The 24,516-nt window shown below is 41.2% G+C and overlaps 1 protein-coding gene across 4 annotated transcripts in view; it reads left to right on the top strand.

The window, feature by feature from the left end:
• Positions 1-24,516, top strand: part of LOC146556872 (protein TANC1-like) — a 112,325-nt gene that overhangs the window by 56,430 nt on the left and 31,379 nt on the right. For all 4 annotated transcript variants that reach the window (XM_085250611.1, XM_085250610.1, XM_085250609.1 and 1 more), the window contains 6 exons: positions 3,399-3,532; positions 6,041-6,230; positions 10,990-11,316; positions 19,527-19,649; positions 22,050-22,331; positions 22,623-22,777. In XM_085250611.1, coding sequence (XP_085106737.1) covers positions 3,399-3,532; positions 6,041-6,230; positions 10,990-11,316; positions 19,527-19,649; positions 22,050-22,331; positions 22,623-22,777 — 1,211 coding nt within the window. The remainder of the gene's footprint in view (positions 1-3,398; positions 3,533-6,040; positions 6,231-10,989; positions 11,317-19,526; positions 19,650-22,049; positions 22,332-22,622; positions 22,778-24,516) is intronic.

Here is a 24,516-nt window from a genome sequence, read left to right as displayed (position 1 = left end):
CTGATCAATGACAGCATATATTGATAGACTGAACCATTTTTTGTTGGTAGCGATGATCCAAAATTGGTCATCGTTATTCATCTGGAAATTTCTGATGGAGGTTGTTGCTGCCCAGGGAGATCCTACATGTTACTAAATTGATGAGTTTTTTCCTCAAGTTTAAGTCTCTGACTGATTGATTAAGCTGGTTTGACAGATGTATGTCTGCAATTATGAGTAAAAATCAAACCAGATTTTATGAGAAATTAATTAGATCCTATCGATTCCAAAAAGAAGCTACTTTCGGTTCCTACCGTAATCGCAAGGGGTTACCACAAGGGTTTGTATTTAAACAAAGGAACTTGTGTCTCCTCCTGGAATTGACCCGAGGATCTCTCGCAGTCCACAGCTTACATCATTAAAGCCAGAGCTCACAAAATACAGTTTTGCCTTTTTTTTTTCTTTTTTTTCAGCAGCCAAACAATGTTGCACTAATCTCCAGAAGGCGAAGATTTCAACTATGTTTCACAGTCGTTTTCTCTGGCATGTTTCTAGTTGCCTCACATGGTTTGCACCTGTAAAGCTGTTAGTCTCGTAGCATCTTATTCCTAGCTGTTGTGGATCTGTGTTGATAGCCACTATAAAAGCAAAAGACAAGACTCTGACAGGCTAATAATAAAAAAATCAACAACCTGTCACTGCCTGCTAATGTACAGTAGCCATAAATGTGTGATATGCAAGGTGCCCCCTTTTAAAGACCCCAGACCCATTACCATTTTATTGCCAAATGATTAATATCTGTAACCATCTACTAAAAGTTGATGAAGCGCATACAATATGTGGATGCATGCTTGAAATTATTCGACCACAACAGGCTCTCAGCATTGATGATACCCGTTCAGAGTGGGGTTATCAAGTTGAATTGTGGATGTGGGAAATGATCTTGTATGTTATTTTCTTTACACTTGATAATATTGCTGGGTGAAGGCTCAGAATTGACTTATATAATCATTGCGATGTGCATTCAGGACTGAGCGGCGTCTTTGCCTGAGTGATTGTAAAAGGCTCCCCTCGAGCATTTAAATGAGCTGGGTGACATTCCCTATTAACAATGGATTTTCAATGCATAGCGTTCCCACTTCATGGCATTTGCAATGGATATGGGGTGATGCGAGTACAGCATGCATTAGGTTAGCATTCTTTGTCTGCTACTATGTGGACAAAAGCTTGAATTTATTCAGTATAGAACTTGTAGGCTTGTGGGATAAGAGAATTTTTATTTATATTCATTTATTTATTTATTTTAAGGCTTGTAGAATGTTTAAGTTTTTCTAAATTCAAAGTAGTTCTAAAGGACAGAGCAACTTCTCCTGAAGGCAGTGCCAATAAATAAATGTATAATAAAATAAATAAATGCATAAAAGATACACTTTAAAAAAGACAACCCGGTGGGCAGATGTGTCAAGGGGGGTAACATAAATCTTCTGCACAGCCTAAAGTTATGGATACTGTATGAACTCGTCTGGCAGTACTTGCGATGCATATATATCTTGTTTAACACGTTTTGTTCTTGGCTGGAGGAGGCAGGCACGCGACTAAAGTGCCAGGCCATAAGGGCTAATTCGGTTTCGTACCGAAGCCTTTGATAAATTGCTGGCATGGGGTGTTCTTTGACTAAATCCTTCTTGTAGTTACAGTAACACCAGCTGCTTGCATTTTAATTATGATTACATTTCCAGGGAAATTCAAGAAACTTTAGCGTTTATTAAATCTGTATTCGATCTGTTGCTGCGGTTTGTGCATTTTCCTTAATTGGGCACGCTTTGCATGTCTGGAGTAAATGGTTAGCCTCTTCTCAATGATAAAAAGCCAATCCAGCTAATGAATTAGAAGTAGTCATTACTTACATTATTGATTAATCTACTGATGATTTAAAAAGAAAAAAGTGAATTGTTTAACATGTCAAGAACAGTGAAAACTGTCGCAAATTTGCAGAATTTGGGTTCATTTCTTCAGGAAACTTATTTTGTTTCACTGAGGTGAAGCAGGATCATGACATCATTGAGTTTTTAGGATAACAATGAACGCTCACTGAAGGAGCTGATTATTTTTCTATCGATCGACTAAGCAGTAAAGAGTTCCTCTAGTTAAGTATGTAGTGGGTATGACTTCAGGATTGTGTGACTGTTTATAAGGCTCAGTGCTTGAACTTCAAACGAGATAGAGAGAGATTGAATTTAGGGCGTTTATTGCCAGCCCCACACTTCACTGATTAGGCCTTTTTCCAGTTTTATTTTGGGTTGCATGACCCAGTAATTTCACCAGGTTGGAGAACTGTATGACCTTTTGATTGCAAGACTGGCTATTATGACAATTTATTTACTTTAACAGGTAATGCATTATCTGTGTATTGGCATTTGTATGCTATTTGCATGCCAATGGTGTTTGTCTGGTGGTCTGATTTTGACTTGACTCGGGCTTGGCAGCACATTATGCCACAGGACTTGTTTGTGTTTAATCAGATTCACGGTCAACATTATTAATAGCTGCGGAAGAATGGAGGTAAAGGAGAAAATGAAGTAGAGGAGGAGAAAGAGGTGCTGCCAGAGAGATGAATAATAAGCTTTTTGTATCTCGGACATTCTCACTCTTTCTCCCGACATCTTCATCATCAGTGTATGCTTGCCTTTTTGACATCACTAGATTGCAACATCCACATTTGAGTTGCTATCCACAATGGATTTTAGACGATAAACCCAGTATTTTGCATATACTGTTATTATTTATCTGCCTGGTTTTTGGTTTAATATGTAAAAAAAAAAGGTCTGTTTGTGTAAACAGAAAGGTGATTACAAGTTGTCTCTTCCTTGTTGATGGCATCCCAAGCTTGAAATTGCAATCTAAAGTAATTTTAAGGCTTGAGAATGAAGACCACAGACAGTTCAAGTTGTGTTGCAGGAAGCAGAGGTCCACTCATTGATATTCAGAGGCTCTATAAGTGAGAGCTGTAAACAACCCGAAAGCCCTGGAATTGGCGCTCGAGGCATGTTGTAGGGCGCGTACTCACTCACTCACTCACTCACTCACTCACTCACTCACTCACACCCAGTCTCTGCTTTCTTACAATGCTGGATATTCACATGTATTCACTTTCTTTTAGAACACTCACACACCAGCCGTGGCCGCACACGCTCACTCTCTCTTTCCTCTCTTTCTCGCACTCTTGCTCTCTTTCCTCACCTTCTCTGGGTCTGCAGCATAGCATTTCAGAGCAGTGTTGAGGAGGGCAGGGCCAGCAGCGTGGCCTTGTGTGGGGCATCCAGTGTAGAGAGGGAATCTGCCTGCTAGTGTTAAGCATTTCTCTCTCTCTCTCTCTCTTTCTCTCTCTCTCTCTCTCCCTCTCTCTCTCATATCTGTAGATCTGCAAGCGGAGAAACAGCCAAGCTCCTCCTCCCCTGCCACTCAGGAACTGATGACAAGACTGGGCTTTTTACTGGGAGAAGGGATCCCGGGTACGGCACGCATACCTATGGACGACAAGAATGAAAAGAAGGTATTTCATTTTCTCCCTCCCCTCCAGCTCCTCACCGCACTACCAACAGCAGCTGCTGCCATCGCTGCAGCACACACAGAGAGATAGAGGACAGAGAGAAAGCACAAGGGGAGAAGCTAGTTGTGACAGTGTTTCACTTGAATGGATTTTTTTTTCTTTTCCTCTTTTTTTTTTTTTATTTTTTTGCAGCTTGATTTTTTTTTTTTTCCCCCGTGTTCGTTATGGACGGGGTTTTAAGAGGCACCTCTGGAACTTGTTTTCTTGGGACCTCAAGCAACGGTAACTGTCACACTGTTTTGTTTGAACTGTTCAATCTGTCCTGAAGAAAAGTAACTGCCTATTCAAAATTGGCTGCATGTGATTTTATTCCTGTGCATGCTTTTCAGCGCGGCATGCTAGTCTCCCAGTAACTTGAGTGCTATTCCAGGGGCTCTTGAGTGTGTAACAAGAGTGTCTGAGTCCGGGTACAGAAATAGAGTTGTGTTAGGTCTGAGCCTCAGTTTGTTTGGCTTTACTAATTAAGCTGGGCTGTGTGAAGAGCAGAACCCACCACGTTAGGTTTTCATCTCGTGCCTTGGACTGTTTTTGACACTGAAGTAGCAATTCTAGGAATGCAAAGACTTAGAAAGCATTTCATGAATTGTGTTCAGTAGTTGGGATGTGAAAAGAGGAGACGGGCGGTCTGACTCTATGTAGATCTGTGTTCTCGGAGTTCATGTGAAGAGCAGCACGTTATTGTCATCTGTCAGCAATTGTCTTTTCCACCATACTGCTGTTTTACAATGTGCCTTTAACTGTGTTAGTTTTTAGTTTTGCCTCACAGAAAATTAAATGTCAGTCAGGTGTTAGACTTACTGTGTTTATTGGGTGGGACACCGCCTGCAGACTGGAAGTTGACTAGTTATATTAGCATTCCTCAAGATATTAGTCATGCTGCCAGTCATTCTCCCTATTCTTCATCCCATTCTTCTTCCCTATCAGCTTGCCTTTGCACGAGCCTATGGTCTAGAATGAATCAGTCACACTTGGATAAGCATAGGTGAGCTTACTTTTTTGTGAACTCTTGTTCATGTTTGACAACAATGTTTTTTTTGGGTTGCCAGTCTGCCACACCCAAATTTTTCAGTAGTGCAGGAACATGTATAAAAAAACGCTGTGCTGTACCAGTACAGATGTTAACCAAATATTAATATCATGTTAATGATAAACACATGATATTATAAATGATTGCTCTTTTTGTCTGGTTTTTATAGATCTGGTTACATTGCCAAGTCATTAATTTGCCAAAAACACAAAAAATAAAGAGTTAGTTGTGAATTTGACCAATAGCATTATTCTGCTGTCAACAGATATCAGGAAAATTCTATTATAGTAAATATTTTTGGCCACAATAATTGTGTTGTGTATAAATATTGTGACAACCCTAGTTGGGGAAATACACATGTTATTTGCACCTACTTGCAGTAGCATGACAGTAACATAACTGTGAGTAGTATAACAGTCTACTAGCAGTATATTATGCTTGTGAAACCAACTATACCTGAAAGCCACCCCACCCCCCCAGGCAACAAATAAATCTCCAAAAAAGGGTTTAGTTTATTCTACATGGGGAATAAACCAAATTGAATTTTATTATTTAATTCGAGCAGTTCTCACAACAGTAGGAGTGTTTTATGTAATTATTTCTCTGATTTGGCTTAGAACCCAACAATCTTTGGAGCGCTACTAAGCTGTATTAGGGACCATCTTTTGTGTGTTTTCAATTGTAAAGTCAGTGCTTTTGTATGCTAAATAAATGGGCCTGTGGTGAGAAAAGTTCAGTTTTCGTAATTTTGTTGTGAGACTAGGGCAAAACTTGCTTTAAAACCTACAAAGTCATAATCAGTTGTTGGAAGGTGTTGCTTTGCATCTCATTGGGGCAATGATAAGCTACACTGTATTGTGTTTGGATCCAGTTAAAGGAAGATGGGGAAACTGGACAAACCAGCTTTAATTTGGATTTCTACGGTTGTCGGTTATCTCAGACAAAGATTTAGCTGTTGTATGGTTGTCAGACAGGCTGGATGACCTAAAAAAAAAAAAAAGGGTGTCTATTGTGTTCACACAAACTAAAGACTACTTCCCTTGTGAAATACTCTTCAGACTTATTTTGGTTCCTCTAGACATATGAGTGTGTAATTTTTAAGCCTTGCTCCATTTATAGTGCTTATGGCCTTCGGCTTGTGTGTCATGCTCGCATGTAAAGCGCTTGTTTATTTGCAAAGGAATTTTTTGCATTGCTTTCACATGATCCAGGTCAAAGTAGACAGTGATTTTTCTCAATACTCCTTCCAAATAAGGTTGGAAAATTATTTTTTGTTGCTTTTTTTTTTCTTGTCTTTTCTTGTTCGGGCTACAAAAAAATGTGAACTTGTTGCCAGCTGACTTCATTCTCCATTGACATATTTGATTAGTAAAGTACATTCTTGGTGTACCTTAACCCCCTTTTTTCATCTCTCTTCTCCGCAGTGCTCTCTGACTAGCCAGGGCATCAGCCCCTGCTCCACACTAACAAGCAGCACGGCGTCTCCCAGCACTGACAGCCCATGTTCCACCCTAAACAGCACCGCGAGCCGTCCCCCACTCAGCCGCTCCAGCCCCTGTGGGACCATCACCAGCCCCAGTTCCACGCTAGAGAGCAAGGACAGTGGGATCATAGGTGAGGAAGAAAAGCCTGTTTAATAGCTCCCACATTATTCTCAGATTGCAACTTTTATGGTACAAGAAAAAGGTTTAGTTTTTAATAACAATGCACGCCATACATGTCATCTAGAAATATAATTCAGTTTATTTAAACTAATTAGATTTTATTCAAGTAAAATCTAAGTCTCATTTTTGCATTTTTGATTTTTCTATCATCTTGGGATTTTTAGACTTTAGATTAGCTGTTTGTGTCGTCAGTGGCGAAAATGCTGAATGTCCATGTTTCTGTGCTCTGTAGTGAACAATGGGTAACAAGCCATTAGTAGATCCAGTCAATCATTTCTAAGCTGCTTGTTTGAAAAGAACCCCTCGTGCAGTTTATCCTGCAGTCGCATTACCACAGCTAACTTTTCCCCTTCTCGTGGAGCAGTGGCATCTTGTTCAAGTTGATTGAATTACTTGTTTCTTTCATTGTTTAGTTTGAGATGATTCACTGAATTCTTTTTAAAAAAAGTTTAATGTGAACTTTCTTTTTAAAAGACTGCTGCCTGTGGGCGTTTGCCGTTTCTACCTACTGACACAGCTCAGGTCCTCAAAGGTGGCCTGTAGAGTTTTGACCTGATGCTGATCTGTGAAGCAATGTTTGCATAAGTGGTATTGCACTGATGCCTGGCTGCACTAATGTGCAAATTAATATAATGTTGCTCCAAAATGTGTATGCCAGCTAAAGATGTAACATCATTGTAGTTATTAAAGATGACTGTTTTTTTAAGGAAGCAAAAGAAGATCAGATCAGATGAGCATGATGTGTCTATTGGAAACAAGTTCAAAGAATTGCCTAATGATGAGTTGCTGTGCATCCACACTGCCTGACATATTTTACCTTTACAAATAAAGCAGGTACAACAGATTCATATACCAAAACAAATGTCAGGAACTTCACCAGATCACAGGGCATTGATCCTTTCTCTCTCTCGCTTTTTTTTTTTTTTTTACTCATCTCTGGAATTTTTCTTTTGTGTTGATCTTTACTCATACCAAGGCTGCTGGCTTGGGGCTGGCTATGAGCTCTGGATAGCTTTAACTTTAACAACATCTTCTTCTTCCTTACCTTCTTTAAAATATTCAGTGTTCAGCTGGGTGAGGGTGATTTAAGGGTCTGTGGAGTTTGATGTTGGAAACACAGTGAGGCGGTTTGCCTCTAACAACAGGTTAGTGTGTGTCTGTGAGTGTGTGTGCCTATATGTCTGTGGCACTGTGCACATATATGAAACTAGCTGGCTTGTAATCAGACATACTGGAAGCTGATCAGCCAGTCACTACTCCATGTCGAGAAGTTGAATATCGTCTGATTCCGATCCCTGGCCAGTTGATCGGTCCATTTGTACTTTGTACTAAGGATCTGACAGATTAAACAACATTTAATGTCGACTTTGAAGGATATTTGAATACTCTTTACGGGGTAATGTGTACAGAAGTTCAGGGTTGCGCTGTATGCATTTAAAAATGTCTTACTTTGTTCATAATCTAGCAGCTATACACAGGTCAGAGGTGGAAGTAGGTGGCACTTAAATTTCATTTAAATGAATGGTCTTTGATTAAACTGTTACTTTTCACATCATCTCTTTTAATCCAAATTACATAAATCTAAAAAAGAAATTTTCAGTGAAAATAATTTCTTTTGTGCATAGCTCAGAAATATGGCCTCACCATTGCCTCCTCATTTAGTTTGCATGGACCTGTGCAAATTAGTCCCCACCTCACCCTTTCAACCATGTGTCCTGCATGACTGAGCAGCTTGGTGCGAGATGCACTAGTAGCACAGCTCATAGCAATGACAAAAATGTAACACCAGCCTCCAATTTATCACTTGTAGCTTACCAGTGCCTGCACTGGTTTCTGGGTTTGATGAGAACATTAATAATACCAACAGCTCTGCTGATTCCTTAGTAGTCTATTAGTTTGCACTTTAGCATGGACACCCAGTCCCCTTTGCAGCATTGCTTATAATCACTAATCACTTCCTGTGAAGCTCTTCTAATTTTAATTTGCAATCTGACTTGCTTCATCTGCACTATGAGTTAGAACAAAGAAAACACACCTGTGCAGTGTCAGTCACTACTCGTTGTGTGAAACCTTTTGGGATCGAATACCATCTGTGTCACATTATATTCATCCTTCCCCATGTACGTCATTGGGTTTAGACAGAGCTGTATCGGCATGAGACGGCGTTAAGGTGACAGTTGCCACAGTGTGACGTTGTGCTGTATCTGTAGTAATAGCCCTAAAAGACGTCAGGGGATTTACTCAAGCTGACAGGAAGATGGCATAGTCTATTGATGCATTAATTCAACTGCCGTTTCTACTCACAAAGCCTCCAGTGCCTATAAAAATGCTGGGATTCCATTCTGAGTGAGGAATGAATAGCAAATTGTAACTCTATGATGCTGTATTTATCCACTGTTGAACCCCCCCCCCCCCCCTTTTTTTTTTTTTTTCCCTGACTGCACTCCTAGACTAGAGGACAGGGTGCCAGATTTTAAACTTTTCCCTTGCCCTTATGTTTGTCTGATATTCTTGAACTAATAAGAATATCAGACTTGCTGATGAAAATTATAGTTATGCAGGAGAAAGTAATGCATGCCAAAGCAAGATCCAACACAACAATTTGGATTTCCAATACTCCAGAGTTGACATAAATGATTACCATGATTCAGTCATTCTGCCCCCCAAAGCAATATCATTGCTAACGTGCTGAATAATTTATGTAAGCTGCGATATAGTATCTTCCAGCTTGCAGCTTTGACACCACCCAGGATAAGATGTGCACTGGTGCCAAATGTGTTGCTGTCAGTTGCACGCAATTACGTTACTTTAGTTAACTCAAAATGAGTTTTGTGAGAGAATGCCATCTCTGCAAGTGTGGTTGTTAACTTCAGTAAGCAGGTTTCAGGAAAGTTAGCGAAACGAGCTGGTATGAAGTAAAGTCATGCTGCATAAACCCAGTTCTTAATGGAAATCGGTGCCTCCGTCTCTCTCAGCTCTTTGCTGTGGTCACAGACAGATTGCTGGGAGGGTGCATTAGCTGCTCAAACCCACAGACCCACACAGACATGCAGAAAGTAACACTAGTTGTGCATCAAAATCTGTCAGTAATGAAGACGTTATGAGCAACTATCAAACACCTGAACTTTGAAACGGACAGAACACAGTTTTGCAGAAATGCAGCATGTGCTATAACTATGGTCAGCTTGTTTTCCTTTCTTGATCCCTAATTCTACGACCCCTTTATTGTACACCCATTACAAACTATGAAATGCCATGTGCATGTAATTTTCGAGTCTAATTAGCTGTGTTTAGCTATCCTTTGAAGCTGTGACTGACTGGCTGCTTCACTGCTAACAGCAGATTCTTGAGCTGTATCTGCAGCAGAGGGCTTTTAAATCTGCAGCAGAGCGATGTTAAATTAAATTGTTACATCGGTGACTATGGCATGCTAGTCTGCTATGTACTTGAGTGGGCGGGTGGAGTGTTTTTGGGAAGGGGGTGTAAAGTACCACTGGTCTACAACATCCCACCCACGCTCCTTAATAAAATTGTGCAGGAAGGAAAAGAAAGAACAAAGTCACAGTGCGTCCACAAGTCAGACTGATGCCTGTGATTAATGTTCTCTGTTCTTTGAAGTTTCACTTTGACTCTGATTTCAGAAGCACATTAATTTGGCTTTGTTTTGCATTAAAAGCTCCTTGATGGAATTAGTGAGACTTTGCAATGTCTTAACATTTACAAAACAGCTCCCTCAGAAGGTCCTTCACGAGGGGCCTGGACTTGACTGCATGTAGTTGTTTATAAAATAAAAATTCAAATTTTCACTAAGCTTGAATAAATAATTACATATTCTTCTTAGCAAGGTCCTGTAGTTTAGCCAGTCAGATCACGATGACTTTTAATGCCGTGGTCCGAGCAGGGTTTATCGTGACTGCTGCCATGAGAGGACTTCATGTTTGCCCAGGAAACCAGCGCAGGAATCACAGGGTCCAAGATGTGTTTGTTGTATTAATATTAGTGGTGATGCAACGTGCTGCGCCATTATGAAATCCAGATTAGTAGTGTGTGATGCAAACATGGCCAGCTGGCTGGCCGGCTCCAGTCCACTAACAGTGCTGATGTTCCTGTATCCAGCTGCCTGTCATCATGGAGAGTTAGTCCTTTCCTTTGCTTTTAAGATTGTGGTAGGTCGCTGTGTTGGCTCGAGGGGAGATTAAAGGAGTTCTTCTTCTAGAAGAGACACCTGTCTAAACTGAAGGGGTAAAAAAAAAATGTCCATGTTTGGTTTTATATTGTTATTCCTGCTCTTTTGCATTTTCCCCTCCGACTAGTTGTTGCAGTTGCTGTTTGCACTGGATGATTCCAAATCATTCAAACGCTGATTCTTAACAATAACAATACATTACGTTCTATAAATCTGTGCAATATTACTTTCCGAGTTTCACGAGTATAGGAAGACGATCGCTGTAAATATAAAATGAGCTTCTGAGAACTGTTGATAGGGCAATCAGCAAAACCACCAAGCCACTCAAAGCTGAAAGTTCCATTACAGCTCGGTGTCTCACTAGAGATTAAGACGGATAAATGTTCATCGCACATAAAGACCATTACTCAGATATATCTTGTGCCTCTTCCCCTCATTTCACCTCCCTCACTTGCTGAAAATCCCTTCTCTCTCTCTCTCTCTCTCTTTTTTTTTTTTTTTTTAAATTTAAATCTGCTCTCAGCCACCATCACTAGTTCTTCAGAGAATGATGACCGCAGCGGCTCCAGCCTGGAGTGGAGTAAAGATGGCAGCCTAAGAGGCAGCGGTCGCCATGGCCTGGCACAGAGCGTGCGGGCGGACACCTGCTCTCCTGTGGCCGAAGAAGACTCCAGCAGTGCCACAGCAACACCTGCAGACACCCCATCCAGGACAGACCAGCAGCACCCTAACATATCTGCGGGTGCTCCAGGGCCACCACACCCTCCGAGTCACTCACCTGAGGGACCCATTGCGTACCCGCCACAGACATCAGCTTCCCTCATGATGCCGAGGCCAAACTCTGTAGCAGGTAAGACTCCTTGGTTTTTGAGGTCTTGACATCTGGAGTTCAAGAAGTATACAGGAAATGCTCTGTATACTTTTCATCTGTGACTGCATTGTGTTGCCTGTCAAGATCGTAACCGTGAGATACGACCTGTGCCAGAGGCTGACATGTGGCATGTCAGTTTAATCCAAGCGAGTGACAGACACCGAAGAGTGAGAGCATCTGTAGTAGGTTTAGAAGAAATAAGAAGTCAATAGTTCAAAGAACGGACTGTGCTTTTCAGAACAGGAGTATCAAGGCAGAAGTTTGGGATTAGACAGCTGCTGTGTGGTGTGGCTCGCCACTGCCTCGCCATGTCAAACCTAAGCACACGCTCCGGTCTGGCTGATCTGTTCTGCATTCCTGCCCTGGAGCCTCCCTGTTGTGGTTCAGCTTACCATATCCACACAGCTGTCACAGTTGTTGATATTTCCCCCTTCACCCCCTTTTCCCTTATGTCTTTTCACCCATACTATTCCCAGGTCTCCTCATACCTTATTGCTTTTGACCTCAGCCTATTTTTGGTGAATCAAACAGCAGTACGTTTAGCATTTTCCTATATATAATTTTGCCTAAATGCAGTTTGTAGCTAAGCTGACAGTATGAGTCATGTACAGCTTTTATCATCCACTCACTCACCCACCTCCCTTCTTTACTCCTTATCCCATTCAGGGTTGGAGGCGTTGCCTGCAGTTTATCCTAGTGGGGTACGCCCTGGACAGGTTTGACTAGAGATGCGCAGGACCCCCCCCCAAAAAATTACCTTTCAAATGCAAAATATTATTTTTTATTACAAAAGACATGATCAAACTTTCCCTCAAGCTGCAGTAAGTTGCAAGATCTTCTCACACTTAGTTGAAAATAAAGTGCTCTGCTATTGCAAAGAGGCACAAAGAATTATACCCAGCTTTCCCTGACATACTTCACACTAGCAACATATTAGCATGTAGCTATAAGTTTGATTGCGACTATTTGCCTGCACCGCCGTGTACATGTTCCGCATGGACATAGACTCGGTGCATCTGTATTTTGACACGTAAGTGAATCTTGAACTAATCAGGAGTATATTTTATGGCTCAAATGTTAATGCAAGCTTATGCTAATGATTTTACTCCATAATTAGCAGGGCTGCCCATGCTTGTTGATAGAATGAATGTACACTTGAATAAGCGTTGACGGACCAGAGTGGTATGTTAACTGTAAGGCTGTAGAAACAAAAGAGTGAGACTACATTAGAGTCCAACTCAAAGGAGCAAACAGAAAGAGAAGAAAAGACAAACAGTTTAGAGCACAGATGAAATGTTTGTTACATTGAATTTTGAAAGCAGACAATTCTGCCAGTGAGGGAAAATCACAGCAGGGGCAACCTGGGCTGAGCTGTGAAAAGAAGCATAAAAACATGAGTGACTCAGGTCAAACACCTGGCCTAGACAGAGACGACTCAAAGTTTAAAAGACCTCATGAGACTTTTTCCTCTAGAATCTTCCTTGAATATGTTGTTTTGCTTTACCTCTTTAGTCTGTATGTAGCAGCTGCCAATGTTTTGAAGTTCAGATACTTGACTCCTGCCTCCCTTGGGTTTATTCTTGATGAAATATAGTAACAGTTCCCGTGTGTCTACTTCTAGACTGTTTTCTCTCTTTGATAAAATCTAGTCCCAGTTCCTATTCAACATACCAGAGAAATGCAACTGTGTAATGTCCACTCTAGGCCCTTACAATTAGAAGCAGGTAAGCAATTTAACTTGTGAAGGCAGTAATGGAGTAAGATGGGATGAGGACAAGCTATAGAAGAAGTAAGGAGTAGTACATGGTAGGCTCACGGTACTGATATTTCCTTGCATACCATAGCTCATAGCTTGCGCATGTATTTTACACAGTGGCCACTGCTTTGATATTTTCTGCAGCCCACAGTTGGATGTGTTGTTCCCTGATGATTCTATTGTTCCAAGAGTCCGTACCATTTTTACATCTCATCATTATTGTGTGTGACATAAACCTGGACGGTCCAGGCGCACAGTGGCTCATAAAGCTTAACAGACCAGAAAATGTTTGGCTGTTTATGTGTGTTGGTTTGCGTGTGAGCACCGGTGTGCTTGTGTCTGTCTGTCCTCCCAGAGTTTATGGGCTGATGTCATAGTTATGCAGTGTTGCCCTCTGAGACCGGCAGAACACGCACCTTAGATTGGTTCAGGCCATAAATGAAGTTGTCTCATCGCGTCCTTGATGCTCTCTCCCAGGGTTTCGTCACACAGTGTAAAATCTTTCTTGGGGTCACAGCATAGCAGAGACGGCACTTCTGTTCAAGGAAATTGTATTCGGTAAAAACCCCCAAAAAGTAACGAGTCTAAAGAAGCAATGAGAGAAAAGAAGCTACCACGGCGAAACATAATGTATTCATCATTAGTGCATTCATTCTGTGCCAGAACCTTGGTGACTATTGTTTGTCCTGTGTTTGTGAAACAGCATCTGAGATAATGAGCTGTCTGGTTAATCTATAAATTTCTCTTTATTTTATTGATAGATATTAAATAGGAGCACAGAGATTAAAGGCAGAAGCAAACAAATAATCATGAGTTCATTTAGGGCATAATTGCTTCATGCTACAGTATTGCTATTAGTTTTTAATTTTATCTTATGATTATCTCCACCAAAAAGACAAGGTGCTGGAAACATTCCTCAGAGTGATTGAAATTATGGCATGATATAGTTGCTGCTCATCCATGATGTGAATCTCCTGTTTCACTACATCCCAAAGGTGCTCTATTGGATTGAGATCTGGTGACTGTGGAGGTAGAGTGAGTACTGTAAACTCGTTTTTATAGACAGAAGATGAGTACACTTTGGACACAAGGGATCGACATGGTTAGCAACAATACCCAGGTGGCCTGTGGCATTTAAAACCATGTTCAGTTGGTACTAACAGGCTAAAAAGTGCAGAGAACCACCACCAAGAATGGATCAATGCTTTCATGTTGTTTAAGCTAAATTCTCACCTTAAGCATTCAAGTGTCACAGCAGAAATCAAGACTCACCAGACAGTTGTTTGTAAAATGGCTCGTTGTTGGACAAAGGTCACACTTTCTTAGTGTCAGAGTGTATTTTGGCCATCTGTCTGATGCCGATCAACAGATGCATTGCTGGGCCTCTTGAAGTCTCCGTAATTATGTAGAAGGAATGTCTGCATATTGCTGAGAACTGTCGTTTGCACTGCCTTGATGTTGCATGTAGCGTGGGTGTCCCTAGGTTTTGGTGGGAGCGCCACTTTTTGGTGCCAACATGTCCTGTGACAAATTGCACAAATGTTACAAGAACAACATGAATTCATTTAGATTTGTCTTTAGCAGAGCTTTATATTAGGGATTGTATATTACTGTCCACCTCCTAAAGGAAACTGTTTGCTGCTGAGGCAGATTTAAAAGGTTGTTAAAATTGTTACTGATTTTCATCTGGCATCGAAATATTGCATTTAAAGATCTAATACGTGAAATAATCTACGTGTAATGATGTTTACAACAGCTGTTCATTAAATCTAACAAACGTGGCAGGTGCATTGGGTGTAAGATGCACTAAGAGCCTGAAATAAATGGGAACAGCTTTTTCCCGGGCTTCCAGGTGCTTTGTGAACTTCTCTATATCAGTTTCTGTGAAAGTGAAGCCAGTCTGCCCTGTTTCCCCCAAATAGTTCCATCAAACCAAAAAGCAGTGCTGTGGTAAATTAAACTTGATGTCAAATTTCAGCATCAGGATTAGTAATAAGCACTTGTAAATTAACTCTATGCTCTGGTGTTTTCTTTGTTTTATTATTTGCAATCCACTATTTACATCTATCTGTCGCCTCTATTGTAAGATCTTCTGTATAAACTAGAGTTGTTGATGGAATTTCACCTCCTCTCTGAGGTGATATACTCAGTTTATAAGAATCCTAATTTTGAGTAATTGGAGTTGAGCTTTTTTCTTTTTTCCTCTATAAAGGCTTACAGAGTCAAAGGGCCATATTAGTGTTGGCCACTGGAATTCCATGGTTTTGAAATCTTAGCCTGAGCTGCTTGTGGTTGGGTTTCTCAGACAGGGAGATTTGAGTGAGGGTCACCGTGGCGGAGGAATGGTGCTACAATGCTTGTGTGGTGTTTAGCTATTCAGCAGGGCTTTGTGGTTTGAGACAAAGTCAGGTATGGCGCACTCATTGCTCGCTTGTACTCCAAAGTCATACATTCCTCTGGCAAAGCTCGTGCGCCGGGCTCTCTTCACGAATGATAACGGAGCCAAGACTGTGGACTGCAGGCAAATTCGAGGATATGTTGTTTGTCTACTAAAACACTGATGAGGTAACATCTGAATGCTTTTGTGTTTTATTAGAACGACTAAAATCATCTTAACCTTTTCCACATAAATACAACCTATGATTTAAAGATGTTTGCAAAGGTCACACAGTAATTACAAACTCATAAAGTGGCGTAGCCCTTAAATGTAATAATCTCACACTGATTTATCTCATTTGCTCTCATTTGCTGTCTTTCCCGGTAGTTTCTGAGACCATGTGGTCTATTGTATTGTTTTAGGCTGTGTGATCATGTTTAAAGACATGCCAACAGTGTGTGCGATGTCTCCAGGTAGACACGGGAGTCACTTCTGCTTCTGGCTTCATGTATATATTGATCTGTTTAGTGCAGAGTTTAAAATGAAAACAAAAAGAGGAAAGAAAGCCCATTCATTTTCTCGAGCATGAAAAGGTCACAGAGAAATCTTCTAACGTGCCCTTTTTTCAGAGAATTGTTTGGTCCAGCTGTCACAGCAGGAGAAAAATAAAATCTGTTACAGATCAATCAGTTTGAAAGCCCCTTTTAAAATTGTGCTCGGCACTCCATTGACAGATTAGGGCTTATCAAATGCCCAATCTTAAAAGGAACAGAGCGTTAGCTAACCACAGAGGCATTTATATATATGAAATAGCTTATGGAGCAGTTACAGTGGTGGTTTGTTTTTTTTAAAGTAAATGTTGTTGATCTTAGCATAAGGCTATGCAATTATTACAATAATAATTATCCCTTAATATTTACCACATCACATTTTGGGTTATTTAGACCAAAATACTCAATTCTGCTCTACAAGGGCCTGATATCCACTTATGAGGACATTATACTGCTACTGTTCTCTCAAAATTTTAAACTAATATCCTCATATGTGGCTCTTATTTTTCAAAAAAAAAACAAAAATAAGGTTAAAAAGAAAATCTGGTAATTCTTTGTTTTTACATTCATCGGGCCCCAATGTGACCAAATATCAAAGAGAAATTAAAAATGCATGCCGTGGAAGAATTCGGGTCTTAGGAGTAATAGGCAGACAAATGGACCAAACATCAGTGCGTGCTGATATCAGCCTCTTTGCAAATAAAACAACGTTTATTGATATGAGGGATCAGATTTTCTCATTTGTGTCTGAATGTTCAAACGTTCGTCATGAAAAGCTATTAAGGCGTGTTTATACCAGCAAAATCAAACCAAATAAAAGGAAAATGGGTATTTGCATTGGCTATAAGCCGAGAACAGCCAAGAACTGATTTATTCATACAAAATCACAAAATGGGTAAAGTGTAACTGGCTACTATAAAAACAGGAAGATATGTGAAGGGAGTATTTGACTCCCTTCTCCTCTTTAGTAGATTCACCTTGTAAGGAGGCGAGAGGGAGTCAAGTTGGGGAGGGAGGGTGGGGGTGGTTAGAGCAAAGGAGCTCAGTCCTCTTCTCTGTTCTGTCATGGGAAACACAGAACAGGGGGTTTTCAAAGGGCAGATCTGCCCGAGGAAAAAAGAATCCCATTTTCATCAGAATACAGTCTTGACACATTTGTGCAGCTTCAAAGTGACTGCAAGTGCAGACTTCAAGGTATCATATGTATGTTTTATCAATGAGTAGAGGTGAGGAAGAATAGGAGGGAACTCGGGAGTAAAAAGAGGAGAAGAAATGAAGGGGAGGATTTGAGGGATGAGGAGGAATCGTGTGGGAAATCTTGGCCTTGGGGAAAAAATGTTGATAACGACTCAACAAAAGAGAAATGTAGTTATGGTGCTGGGTGCGCTGTCTGCCACGGACGTGAATCAAGGAGTCTATGCAGCTATGCAGCTCCTTTAGCAAGTCAAATTCGGTATTACGTGTCTGTTGAATAAAGCTCTACTGTGCTATTTCTTTTATTCCATGCAAAACAAAGAAGGAAGGGGGGAAAATAGACTGACATCTTGCGGCCCTCCTATGTCAGCATGAGGATTTAGTGGCGATTTGTTGCATAAAGCTGATTTTTCTCTTTATTCTCTTTTGAGTCTTGTCCATACCTCCCACAAAATCCACGTGATACTCTTTGTTGCACTCATTTATGAGTCTGCTGCTTTTTCGCCTTCATTTTTTTCCACATTCCCCTCTTTTAACCCCATCTCTGTGCAGTCTGGATTGTTGATTAATACTGCAGCCGTTGGATAACAAACTTTAATCAACCACTGCGAAGTGAATCTCTTGGTTTTCCGTTTATATTTCCTCTAATATTCTCAATTTCCCCCTCTGCTGCTTGCATACCGAGTTATTTATGTGTGTGTGTGTACGTGCAGCATGTGGACAGAGATGATGTACGCATACGTGTTAAAATTGTAGAGAGGGTGATGCTCTGTTGGAAGGCAGCGCGTTCATTTAGCAAGTGCCTAATGCTGTGGGTGCTGTGACTGACTGAACACTAGAGAGGAAGCAGCCAAGCACTCGGCTCGGCTGCCAGAGTGCCGGCATGGGAGCACCGGGGTGGAGGAATCGCTTTTGTGCCCTCGTCCACTGGGAACACTCTCCAGAGATTTAGCTGTGAGTTTACACCCTGCCTACTTGACTGTATGCCTGCCCAAGTATCTCGTCACTGGGGAGATAGAGAGGGCTTTGAGAATTCCCACCATCCTTCCTTGCTTTGGTCTTAGATGTAAGTAGTTGTAGCTGATGAAAAGTGGCATTTGCTTTACAGCAAAAGGTCTTCCAGGTCATGCGCGTTTGCTTTTATTGTTTTCTTTTCTCTTTGTTTGCAATTCCTTAAGCTTTATCCAGTGTAGATGTTTGTGTATGCACAATGCACTGCAGTAAAAGTAACATCAGGCCCTTCTCCTGTTCCAGTCAAAGTTGCGTTGATGGCAGCTTCCTCAGTTCCCGTTGCCAGCAGACCGGTTTTAATTAGCGGGACATTCCGGAGAGTAAGTTAGCGACCGAGTGAGGGAGTGAAGTGAGCGTTAGTGACAGTCTTTCCCAGCTGATATTGATAAAGAAGAAGAAGAGAGGCTTTGATTCTGCTCTTCACTAAGCCCAGGAGAGCGTGGATCGCAACGGCGATAGCATAGTTGAAAAACGAGCAGCAGTTGGAGGAGAGGCCTCGCCGCACTAATGCACATTTTTATTATGTTAACAGACCGTGTCTTAGACTTCAAATTAAAAGCTGAGTTGTAATCACTGGCTCATCAAGTGGTTTTAATCTGTAGACTAGTAGTTTCAGGAGATATCCTGTGTTTGGGGATGGAAATAATTGCCTGCTTTGAGACTTGTTCTCTCTCTGCTTCAAAATGAAGCTAAATCCTAATGAAATCTCAGTAGATTTGAACTCCATAACAACTCAAGTTGTGATCTGGTTTTAATTAATTTTATTATTTCATTTCACGTCAAATGACTTACAGATATTGTAGTTTGTAGTACACAAAAGTCCTGAGATTACACCTGTGCGTCCTGTAGATTGACAGTGATGAGTGCCAAACCCGCGGTGAAGCATTTCTATAACTCGTTGTAGTTTTATGAAAGGTAAAGGTAATCTGCCCTCTCCGTACAGCCTAGCAGGCGTGCTTGTGGGGATGGACCTCTCATTGCTATATCGTGTCCAGCTGTCAGCTCAAATCAAAGAGAATCGGTGCATATTGCTCTTGACTTTAGAATACTGCTATTCTTCCTGCCACAGTATATGCTGGTAGCTGCTCACACTGCCCCTGCAAATGTCAGAGCGCACTGGCTTTGTTCTTTCCTCACTCATCCACCCTCAGACATGGCATAAGTGCCACAAGGTTTTACTCTAGTGTGTGTTTCTGTCTTTCTCTTTATAGTTGTGATGACAAATGTACTCGGGAGGTACTAGACTGTCAGCTTCACTCTTTGTGTGTGTGTGTGTGTATGTCTTCTCTCTTGTCTACAGCCACCAGTTCCACAAAGCTTGAAGACCTGAGCTTTCTTGATGAACAGCGCAATACCCCCCTCCGGACATCCATTCGCCTACCCTGGCATAATACAGGAGGAAGGCCCCCTCAGGACGCTAAAGGTGACTGGGCTATTCATACTACTGCTGTAGGCACTCAGGGGAGATATTTGTAAAATAAACGTGTAAAATATCGCAGTACATAGGATAATGTTATGTGGTATGACTCTGAAAAACCCTGAAGTTAATAGGCAGCCAACGGTAGTTCTGAAGTTTCCAAAGTACCACGTCTGAGTGCAGAGCCAACAACAAAACTGTGCAAATACTTGAACACTGCAATGTAAACAATGCAGCACTTATGGGTATTAACATTATCCTCAAAAGCCTTTTTTTGGCTTTTAAATCATGCCTTTTTTCCCAGCTAACTTTTATCCTGGTTATGTGTTTTGAATCCTCTGAGAGATCCTGCAGATTAAATATTTCATGGGAACATGAATTACTGAATAAGTCATCACTGGATATATACTCAGACTATTTAGTCTTCCTTTTGAAAATGTCCTCTTTCATTTTCACTCAGTCTCAAACATGAAGCTGATACATAAGCATTTGGTCAGTGGTTCTGAGCAGGTTTTTTCTACATGAATTCGTACATACGCAACAATCTTAAACAATTGGATTCTTTTCTATAAATTTTATGGGAGATTCAGTTCAACTCAATTCAGTATTATTTATGCAGCGCCAAATCACAACAACAGTCGCATCAAGGCACTTTATACTGTAAGGTAGACCCTACAATAACGCATACAGATGAAAACCCAACAATCATATGACCCTCTATGAGCAAGCACTTTGGCAACAGTGGGAAGGAAAAACTCCCTTTTATCAGGAACAAACCTCTGGCAGAACCAGGCTCAGGGAGGGGCGGCCATCTGTAGCAACCGGTTGGAGAGAGAGAAGGAAGACAGGATAACATACATGCTGTTGAAGAGAGCCAGAGATTAATAACAAGTATGATTCAGTGCAGAGAGGTCTATTAACACATCTTGAGGGAGAAAGGTGACTGAAGAAGAAATATTCAATGCATCATGGGAATCCCCCAGCAGCCTACACCTATTGCAGCATAACTAAGGGAGGATTCAGGGTCAGCTGATCCAGCCCTATCTATATGATTTATGGTATTTGTTTTTCAGATGGCACCACCTTTACCTAAATTTTGCAACAGTAGGTCAACATTTCAGTGCAGTTCATTGCAGTTGTATTCATATATTGCAAAAATCCCAACATGTGCCATCTTAGGAAACTCAACCTAGTACGCTGAGGACCTTACAGTTCTGATTTGAGCAACATTTAGTGACTTCCTTTTTGACTGGGCGAACCCTCCGACAGAACTAGACTCGGGATGAGCAGCACTCGTTTGATTGCCATGAGAGGAGAGTGAAAAGAAAGGGGGGAAAAAAGATGAGAAGGAGAAAAGCTTCAACTGTGGGAGAGAGAATACACAAACTGACATGCATGAACAATGAAATGGAGAAGAGGTGAGGATGTCGGTGCACCATGTGAGGCCTCCTGAAAGCAAAGGCCTGTCGCAGCATAATAAGTAAGGGGAGATTCAGACGTTAGCTGAGCGAGCTTTAACTATAAATCTATGAAAGGTTTTGAGGCTAATCTTAAAATTAGAGATTGGGTTTGGCTCCCAACCCTAAACAGCCAGCTGGTTCCACAGGAGCGAAGCAGCTTTAGCCTCTGCTTGTCATTCCGGCTTAGGATACTGAAAAAGCAAGTCATGGTCATTAGGGGCTTTATATTCAAGAAGATGGATTTGAAATCTAAGGGGATCCAATAAAGAGAGGTTAATAAAAGATAACTCTTTTTCTAGTTCCCGTCGATACTCCTTTTGCTCAAGTTAGAGTTTTTCAAACACTGTACTTATTTTGCTGGTATAGTAGAAGGTGGTGATCATTTCAAGTGTCTCAGAACCAGCTCGTTCGCTTTTTGGTTTCATTGTAGGGCACTAGAAACATAAACAGACCTACACCTGCCAATATAAACACTCTCAACTGCCCCTCCAATTACAATAGGCTTTTGTGAACACAGGCAAACTCGCAAGGTGAAAACACTAGCAGCTAACAGCAGTGATAGTTGTAATGTTGAAAGGCGCATTAGCACTAAAGGTAGCAGTCATTTAGTGATGTTAGTTAACAAGTGTTATGAGATCTAATTAGTGCTGAAGTAGACCAGATAAGAGTCCTCTTTCAGGTCTTCACTCTGATTCCACTTAATTGAAAATGTATCCTCTACAGTGTTCAGGGTTTTTCATGTATGTGGCTCCTTCTGGGAAGAAGAATGCGGGAGATGCTCAAAGCATGTTTGTAGGTTAACTGCAACGGAAAACGATTTATTACAGTAAAGTTTCCAGCATTTAAAAGAAGTAATCATTTGTTAACTTCCCGGAGACATGGGAAAAAAAATAGAAGTAGTGTAAACAATTTTAATCTGTTTCATTTCTTTTCCCGTTTCCTTCAGCGCGTTTTGCTCCCTACAAACCCGTGGACATCATGCTCAAACCTTTGCTGTTCGAGGTTCCCAGCATCACCACAGATTCTGTGTTTGTGGGCCGAGATTGGCTCTTTCAGCATCTGGAAGATGTCCTGAAGGCCGGCGAGTCCACAGAGAACCATGGTGCTGTGGTGGTGGGCAGCGTGGGTTATGGGAAGACGGCCATCATCTCCCGACTTGTGGCGCTGAGCTGCCATGGAGGACGCATGCGTCAGATCGCCTCCAACAGTCCCAGCGCCTCCCCGAAAAGTAATTAGTTTTAGTATTTGCCTTTGGATGTGAGCACTACATTAACTGCTCGTGTTTAGCTAATGTTATTATAATTTCATTTCAACATTAGCTTGCAAAGTGTGGGAGGGAAGTAATTATATATTCGTTGGCAATATAAAATCAAGTTGACTAATATTACATTTACCTTACAAAAGAATGCCCTCACACACAACTAATGTTATTAATGCTAGCATATACATATATAGAGAGATGTTAGTTTATATTAATGTAATAACTTTATATATTGGTGACCATGTGCATGTCTTCCAGCTGGCCCAGGACAAAGCACAGAACTTCCTCTCAGCCAGCCTCCACAGCCCACTCCACCATCCAGTGCTGCCAACACACTGAGGACCAGCAGTTGCCCAGGAACTCCCGAGATGCAGCGGCACAGGGAGGAGGCTGTCAAACGCCTGGCTGCAAAGGTGCGCCTTTCAACATCTAAGAGAGCTCACAGTAACAAAGAAGCAGGAATCAAAGAAGCTGAAAAAAGATTGCACTAGTTATGGTGGTGTTTACTCAGGGAAAAAATGTTTGGTGTGTGCACTGGATCCAAAAAAAGTAATTTTAACAATTTTCAACAGTGAGTAGATTATTTTTTGTTTTTGATGGATGGATTTGTTGTTTCTTCCTTTCTTTTTAAAAATTAAAAAAAAAAAAAAAAAAAAAAAAAAAAAAAGGAAAAAGAAGGAAAATCGACCAAAAAGCATCTCAGGTTTTACCAAGTACTTCTACAACAGCTTCAGTCTGACTTCTGAAAACTCCTCTTTAATAGTGACCACAGATAATTGTGATATATTCTGTTGAATGATGCATAAAATTATACATAACAATAAGGGTAGGTTGCAGTTTACTAGTCAGTGATTAGAACCTCCTCAGGGAGCAACAACCCACAGCCATTTATCTAGGCGGCTATCAGTTATACCGACATGTATAGCACTACTACTGCTTAATTACTGGTTGGTATCCGTTCCTGTGTCAACTTCAAATAGGTGCTTAAATATATTGTAAGGCCGCCTGTTCAAGTGTTGAACTGGGATGTTTGAACATGATAAGGATCCTCAAAATTCCATGAAGCGGAGCAACACTGACTACTGAGGACAGTGCTTACTTTTTTGACAGATGAATATTCCATCTGTTGATTTTTCTGGCGTTACAAGGATCGCAAAATAAAGTCTAAATACTGCCTCTCTGGGAAGTTTACGTGTCAGCGCTGTTGAGCAGAAGATTAAGTGTTTTCTTGTATAAGCTTGTCAACATTTTTCACAAGATATAAAGTACTGCACGGTAACAGCTTTACATGTGTTCTGTTACTCCCCCACACCGTCAGTAACATTGTTAACCACTTGTCTGTGACCGAAACCCCCCCCCAAACATGCATACCAGACACTGAGCATATTTCTGCACATCTTTCTCTTTCAGACTTGTGAAGTGGACAGACAAGTCCTCGATGTTTCACTTTAAAATGTTCCTCTCTCGATGCACGCCGACTAAGCAGTGTGCGGTTTTTGCCTACGACTCTTTTATTTTAGTTTTGGAATTGTTCGCTCTGTTTCCACTGAAATTTCTCTGTCGATTTTTCACTCCCGCATCTTTACTCGCACCACCTCTTCTTGTGTTGCTGAGGGTTCAGTCACATAGCAGGTGCACGTTCACTACATTTTGGAAATACTGCTTGCTAAAAGCACCATTTGATGACTTTGGCACTGCTATTGCCTTGTAGCAGGTCTAATAAAGATGATTGGGGGCCACCGGGATTCAGAGAAGATTTGTGATCCACTGTTGTAGTCAGTTGAGTTTGAATAGTGCTGTGATGGTAGGTTGTAAGGTAATTTAATAGGTGGCAGCTTTGTGAAGGACTTTCTCAGTGGATGTGACGTCTCCTACTGATTCTGCTGCGTTTAATGGTACTGATTACAACCTGTTGTCCTTCTAACACCTTTAGAATTTAATACTCTTATCCTGTCAGGGAGGCCTCCTAATTAGTGACCCTGTCAAAGGGGACAGTTCATGCACCAGACAGCTAGGGTAATGCAGTGAGCTTCATGTAAATGTCTGTGAAACTCAAGCAGTATCTCTTGAGCCAATTATGGTGAAAAGTGTTTCCAATAGGCGCCTTCACAGGGGCTCTGTTCCTGTGATGTGTGATGCACCGCTGAGCAGC

Source organism: Mchenga conophoros, linkage group LG16 (assembly GCF_057382185.1).
Source record: "Mchenga conophoros isolate Kocher_MC1m ecotype Shallow Benthic linkage group LG16, M_conophoros_male_GT1.1, whole genome shotgun sequence".
Lineage (NCBI taxonomy): Eukaryota > Metazoa > Chordata > Actinopteri > Cichliformes > Cichlidae > Mchenga > Mchenga conophoros.
Note: the sequence above shows the minus strand (reverse complement) of the source record. Positions and strands in the feature narration are given on the sequence as shown.